General features: G+C 31.6%; 1 protein-coding gene and 1 non-coding gene across 4 annotated transcripts; both read right to left on the reverse strand.

Annotated features, from left to right (window-relative positions):
• Nucleotides 1-1326: 1326 nt before the first annotated feature.
• LOC107898547 (UDP-N-acetylglucosamine transporter ROCK1) lies at nt 1327-5071 on the reverse strand. 3 transcript variants are annotated; one of them, XM_041104072.1, is made up of 8 exons: nt 4719-5071; nt 3747-3795; nt 3422-3648; nt 2875-3073; nt 2633-2776; nt 2276-2350; nt 1691-1863; nt 1327-1554 (listed from the first exon to the last, which is right to left on the reverse strand). In XM_041104072.1, exons 1-7 carry the CDS (start codon nt 4844-4846, stop codon nt 1702-1704), a joined length of 984 nt encoding a protein of 327 aa, XP_040960006.1. In that variant the 5' UTR covers nt 4847-5071; the 3' UTR covers nt 1327-1554; nt 1691-1701. The 3 variants fall into 3 exon arrangements, with proteins under 3 accessions (XP_040960006.1, XP_016679539.2, XP_016679533.2); XM_016824050.2 differs by having other exon boundaries at nt 1327-1601; XM_016824044.2 differs by having other exon boundaries at nt 1327-1863.
• A 1097-nt stretch (nt 5072-6168) lies between these two features.
• Nucleotides 6169-6240, reverse strand: TRNAF-GAA (transfer RNA phenylalanine (anticodon GAA)). The gene has a single exon. It is a non-coding gene; the product is annotated as a tRNA-Phe (tRNA).
• Nucleotides 6241-7456: the final 1216 nt, after the last annotated feature.

The following is a 7456-nucleotide window of genomic DNA, read 5'->3' on the forward strand; positions in this document are numbered from 1 at the left end:
ATTTTATGGTGTTTGGATGAATATGTGTAAAATATTTTCTATTGTTTAGCAAATTTCTTGAAAATATTTCATAGAAGTTGTTTCCAATGAAACAAACATACATTTGAGATTTATGATAAAGAGTTTAAATGAAGTAATGAATTGATTGCAAAGTGATGTTAATGTGAAATTATAGTAAATAATGAATCTTCATGATGTTAAGGATTAAATTGTAAACTTTGTGAAATTTATAATTGAAACAATATCTATGAAACTTTGTTATGTAAAATAAGATATTATAATGAATTATTTGAATAAAGTGATTATACGGTGAAAGATAAATTACAGGAAAATAGGGACTAAATTGAAAAATGTACAAAAGTTTAAAGTGTGAAACAATTTAGTACGTGAATAAGGAAATTATGATAAAGGTTTAATTAATGTGTTACAAGATGATGAAATATGCATAAAGTATTGTAAAAGTGAAATTGTGGAAAAATATGGAATTTTTATGATGACAAGGACTAAATTATTAAACTTGAGAAAATATGTGGATGAAATGATAGAAGTGAAATAAATAAAAATTTGATATGTGAAACAAAATATTGAGATAAATTATGTGATTAAAGTGTAACAAGAAAGAAAATTAATTTCACATGATTAACTAGTGAATATTGAACTTTTATGACAAAAAGGGACTAAACTGAAAAATTATGAAAGCTTATAAGATAATATTTGATAAGTGAAGAATGTAGTAAAGAATGTAACATCTCGGTGCTTTGACCCAATGTTCAGGTCAGGTATGGAGGTGTTACAGTGAACAAAGTCTTATCAATTGAAAAATGCTTTTCAGAAAAAAAATAAAAATTGGTAAGATATTTTACGAGAATAAGGGAGCAGTTTTACATTGACTGGTAAACCTTTTACATTGACCATCCTATTTTACATGAAACAAATATAAAAAAAAATTAAAAATATTTTCTGTAAAAGCTTTTACATTGACTATCCTATTGAATTCACTTTATTAATGTATAAATGAATCTAGAGCATTTATGATGACTGTGGTGAAAAATAAATCGAGTTGCAATATTAAATTATTTTAGGGCCCAAAACAAGGTAACATCATTTTTTTACAATGCCCAAATTTTTTAAAAACCATTCAACTGAACTACAATTATCGATTTCGGATATTTCTATATTTATTCGATAATTCTATATTTATTCAACATGTTTCAATTTCAAAAGTTAAAAAATGAATAGAACGAACCTAACTGAATACACCCCTAGTTTTGGCTAAATGCTCGACTTGGATTCATTTTGAGCTCGCTAATAAGAACAGCTCCATCGAACATGAAATGAGAATACTGAAATTTGTTTTGGCATGCAAAAGAAAAAAAGGGTTGAATACTGAAGCCTCAGTCTAAAACCAGTTAGTCTTCTCATCTCTAAGCCATGATATACAGCTCCTCAATTACATGCATGATTATATTATTCAGTTCATAATTCCTGCAATTTTGCGAGCAGAGTCCAGACATCATAGCCTTGTTCTTTTTCTTCCCAATTTCAGTCAGAATCCTGAAATTGATGACATCAAGTATATCCATAATAGGCCTTCTTCATGCCTACACTATTCAATCCTAAAAAATTCATGTTGGGAAAACAAATGGAAACTTTAATAATCAGTGCAACTTCAAGAGATCCCCTTATCTACCTGCAGGTGTATTAGGCTTCTTTCTTTTTGACTTGGTATGGATATTTCTGGTATATCGAAATGCTGCTAATGACAAGTGGAAGAGCCACAAGACAATACACTGATGGCGGTGTTCCTTCGAAAAGGAACTGCAGCATGGCTGTTACAAGTAGTGCAGAAACAATGACGAACCCCTGCACGAATTTGAGAAAATTTTGTTGGAATAAGTGTCCTTGAGAAAATGGTGTGGTACATAAAATAAATCCAAACAATAAACGGAAGTGATCTTCAGCTTTAATGATTATATTTATGTTCTTCAGAATTTAGATACATAGAAGGGGATAAGTTTCAGTTCTGTATCAGAGCCCACACAGCAGATGATCCAGGATCTAAGGCACTTAGCCTACATCACCCTCCACCCCTCTTTGACACCAATACATGGATTAGTAAATTTACTAATTAAGAAGAAAGCTCTGATTTTAAATTTGACATTCTATTTACTCAACGATTTACAATATCTTGACCATCCTTTCATGTTTTAAACATTAGAAAATCCTTTGATACTCCCAAATAGTTACTGTATTACATTTATGTAGTTAGGCTTACCTTTCTCACACCACCAGCAAGGCTAGTGACAAGGCCAACAAGAATCCCACCGAGAGCATTGGTAACAACCGGAATCTGAAAACAAAGGAAGAAGATAGTTGTGCTTAACTTTAGAATGCATGTACCATAGCAGCTAAAACATAAAAGTATTGCCAATATGGGCCTAGGAAGGGATAATCTCCTCATGTTTGGGACTGATTATCCGAGGGATATTCATGATCTTGTAATGCTTGATGCAATTGCTGATTTTAATAAATAGTTACGATGTAATTCTAAAAAAACAAAAACATAAAAGTTTTGCCAGAATCAAGTTACAGGATCTGATATAGAAATTTTCAACTAAAATTGGACTATTACCAAAGTTAGTGGAGTCCAACCATAAAAGAAACCATAGCGTCTGATAGCTTCTCCATCTGGAGACTTAGAGGTACTAGCCAGCAAGCACAAGCTTCCAACTATAGACATTTCTACAGTCATCAAGTATGATGAGTGCTTCTTGACCTGTAATAAAGAAAACATTAAGGAACATGAAGAAAATAAGCAAGCCTTCATTTTTTGCAATATTGCATTTTAAAACAGGAAAATAGGCTATTTCTCACCTGAGAAGCCCATTGGCATAATGCAGAAGCCAAACCAGAGAGTACAGAAGCAACTAAGACTGGGGCAATTCCATAAAATAAAATTTTCTCAGGGTCACCACTGCTAGACCCTTTGCTAGAGCCTTCACCAATGCTTAGAAGGACAGCTGCCATGATCAACAAGAACAGAGCCCCGATTTGTTGAATTGACTGTCTCTGCCTACATAGATAACCACAAATTAAGCCAAATAAGTGCACATATATCCAAAGTATCATTATTATTTCATCAAAGTCAATAACCATATGCCTTACAATGCTTTCAATTAAAATATACATTCTGAAAAGAAGAAACAATTAGAAGAACTCTCAAATTCATAAAACATATAATAAGTACTTATGTCATTTAAAAGTCAAAACAGACAAAAATAAACCCAGTTTCTAGCTTTAATAGGAACCGGTTCATCAGTACAAAGTTCTCTAAAACTAAAAGAAGATAATATTATATATGCAGTTTACGTCACTGGAGAACACTGAAAAGGAGACACAAAGGACATGTTGAGAAAGATACCTCAGTATGATATATGTAAATATGGCAGTGAAAATTATTTTTGTCTGGTTCAGCATTGAGAAAGTAAGTGAATCTAGATTCCTGTAAGATATCTGCAACAAGCTGTTTTGAAGTGCATAAATTGCTGCAGGAAGACCTGATGCAGTAAGTGAACCCACCAAAGTCCATTCCTTTGCCAGTTTCTTTAAGCTACCATCTTTTGCCATGAGAATAAGGGCACATACAACCTAGTAAACATATTCCAAAAGCAATGATCTTATAAATTCAAGCTTTTATATGCAAAAAGAACCAGAAGAAAAAGGGAAAACGATATTTGTCAAATTACCTTGGCTACCTCACATGTCAAGACTGATGAAGTTACAATTACTTCTCGTCTGTAAAAGAAAGAAAGTATCAATTATGATAAGTTTAAACTTGAAACCGTCTTCGTTATCTTACCGTAAATTTTTTATGCAATTGATATTATTAATCCATCTATGGTAGCTCCTCATACTGCTCATTTTACTATTGTTCTACATATCCTTTGCTATATCAAAGATACTTTGTTTCATAAAACCTGAATATAATGTCTGTACTGATACTACTTCTGAGTTACTTTGGTTGCGATGGCTATTACAGGATTAAGTGTTTCATGGTCATTGCATATAGCTCTTTCTTGTAATAACTGGGATGCTATTCAAATTTGCTCACATTTCATAAATGGACTAAACACATTGAGAAATATCTTGTTCATGCAACTCATCATCTTGTCTTTGTCTCTTCCACTGATCAGACTGCAGGCATTTTTAGTACAACACATCTTCCTGAAGAGTTCATGATCTAGAGTTGACTAATATAGATTCTCTCCTTGATCTTATTAGTTAATGATTTCATAATCTAAGTGATTCTTGTATTTTATTATATAGCTTTAGTTTAGAGTTACTTGGGTATGAATATCAGTATTACTATGCATTTACATTCAACTAAAGAAAAACAATGTTTTAGCACCCCTATTTTAACTTGTACCATCATTGTTAAACTGAAATTGCACCCTAACATTGCAAATTTTAGAATATCACATTAAGATACGAAGATAAGCAACCGTGGATACATTTGAGCAATTGATGCCAAGAAAGATATCCAAGCACTAATTAATTATATAAATACGCATGATAGGCTACTTTTGGGCCATAGTCCACATCCAGATTTCGAAATGATCACTCAAAAAAGTAAATTAAATCCAACAGGTGATTAATTACAAGCCAAATCAAGAGCACATAAATTTAGATTAAAAGATTTGGAGGGAGACGAGTATTACCTGGTGAAGCGTTTGGAGATAATAGGTTGGAATCCATATTGAAGAGTTAGTAAAATGGAGTAAAACCAAACGCGTGGACTCATATTGCCTGGGTTAGGAGTGGAAGATTTGGGCTTTTTCGCCGCCATTGTTGGGTACGAGATTTCTTGTTTACCGTCGCAACGTGGTTCCTGGCCTTGCTAATCTGATGATTTTGGTGGCGGATTCAAACTGGGTTCTGTGAATGATTCTCTTCTTTTTTCCCTTCCACACAAGATATCGCGGTTTCATTGCGTTTCGTCTTCGTATCTTCGTTAACTAGAACCACGTTGTTTTCTTCTCCTCCGTTTTAGACCGGGTCAAGAGACAATGACGGCTCATTGCATGTTTGGGTTTCTAAACGGTTAATAGTTAGCTTAACCGAACCGAACCGAATTAATATTAATTGAATTAATTAAAATTTTTAATTATTAAGTAGTTAATTGAACCAAATTTTTTTAAAAAAACTAACTGAATTGAAATATTTCAGTTAATTTGATCGGCTAAGTGAGATTTATATATATATTTGTTTAATGTTCATTTGACTGAATTAAATTATATATAATTTGTATTATTAATTATTAAGTTCGGTTAATTCGATTAATTATCTGATTTCGAACTAAATTAACGGATAACCGAACTTCTAAAAAATCATTAATCGGCCTCCGACCTAATTAGATCGGTTAACTAACCGATTAACCGAATTAGATCGATTCGACCGATTAATTCGATTTTAACTGAAATTTGAACACCCCTATTTAAAATTACTCTAACTTTTTAAAAAAAAATTTATTTATTAAGGTTTTTATTTATTTTTTTTGAAATGATAAGAAATATAAAATTTCATATTCAGAATAAATAACATGCACAAAATGTACCTCTAAATCTGAACAATTCTTATCTAATTTAATTATGTACTTGAAATAGAGGTGTTTCAAAAAAATTTCGGCCCGCACCCTAGGTCCGGGCCGACCCGAAATATGGGCCTGAGATTTGTCCAGGCCCAGCCCGGGAAAAAATTCCTAAGCCCAAGCCCAGCCCGGCCCGACCCATTTTTTTAATAAAACACTAAAAATTTATTTTAAAAATAAAAAAATTTTAAAGAAAGTATTTTAAAAATATTTTAAAATTAAAAAAATAAATATATATTTATTATATTCAGGCCGGGTCGGGCCCGGAGCCAAAAAATGGTGCCTGACATTTTTTTGCCCAAGCCCATATTTTGGGCTTATATTTTTACCCAAACTTTCTCATATTTCATGCAGACCGTCGGGCCGAGCTGCCCGGCCCATGAACACCTCTAACTTAAAATAGATTTTTTTGAAATTCTAAAGAATGTATCCTAAAATCCAATAAATATGGGAGTGGGCCCAAAAATATTGAAAATGAGAGGCCCGAAAACCAAAGATTAATATTGAAAATTTAAAACATATGCGGTGAGCGGGATCGAACATGCGACCTTTAGATCTTCAGTCTAACGCTCTCCCAACTGAGCTATCCCCGCTGATGATTTTTTTTCCTAAAACTCTAAATACTATTTATAGTGTCTCCAATGTTATGCTAAGTTCAAATTTGTTCTCCATTTGAGACATTGATAAAAAAAACTAGACCAATCTTAATGCCTTTTCTCCCTTTAACGACTAGAAATTTAGAAACGAAAGAAGAAGAGTGGGTAAGAGATGAGCGTTTAAACCAGAGCATGAATGAGCTTTTGCATTTTTTGCTTCTTTCTTTGTTGACGACGCCTACTTTAAGATTTGAAGAAGAGTGTGAAATTGCAGAGTTGAAGAGGAAGAAGAACATGGCGGAGAAAGACCATTCAAACGTCACGTTGTTGCCGCCTTACCCAATTCATCAATATATATTTTCCCCCTTTTTATAATTATTTACTTTTATTTATTGTTTTTTTAAATTATCACCCTTGAATAATTATTTTGGATTACAAAAAAAAAAAATTTTAGAATGTGATTATTAGAAAAGTCACATTATAATGATTTAAGTTAAAAAGTATGAATTAAAATTTGAAATTATCAAATTTATTTTACTAAACACTTTTTTAAAATATAATGACAATTTATTAAATAAATATAATATTTTACCATAAACTTTATCATTAACAAAGGTTTGAATTAAATATTAAACAATAATATTTTAATTAGTCATTTAAAAAAAATCTTTTAACTTATAATTTTAATTAACAACAAAATTATTTCAAATATATTCTAAGTATAACCGTGCATATCTACAACCATTAATTGAAAGAAAATAATGCATCATTCCTTTCATAATGCTTCTTGCAACTACTCAATAAATAACTGAAACTGATTATTTTAAATTTGGATTCCTCTAAATTAGTTATGATGGTTGTAACAAAACAGATCTACTAAATTATGTTCTGTATATAAATAACATGATGATCAATAGAAAAAGAGGTGACGAATTTTTTACAACAAACCTTCTTTTTCTCCCTTACCTTTATTTAACGGAAACTATGTTGGGGCCTCCCCAAAATTTTTAGAATTTTTCTCAGATTAATCCCTCAACCTTCTTCTTATCATAATAGCAATCATTACATACATCAATCCTCGTAAGTAACACCATTAGCCTTTTTTTTATTTGTGGCAAAACTAGCCAACTTTGTAGTAGCATGTGTATTAATGATTATAGATATGTTAATTTAATTAAGGTTAAACTATAAAAATTGTAACACTTCTAACCCG

Source organism: Gossypium hirsutum, chromosome D11, assembly GCF_007990345.1.
Source record: "Gossypium hirsutum isolate 1008001.06 chromosome D11, Gossypium_hirsutum_v2.1, whole genome shotgun sequence".
In the NCBI taxonomy this organism is placed as follows: domain Eukaryota; kingdom Viridiplantae; phylum Streptophyta; class Magnoliopsida; order Malvales; family Malvaceae; genus Gossypium; species Gossypium hirsutum.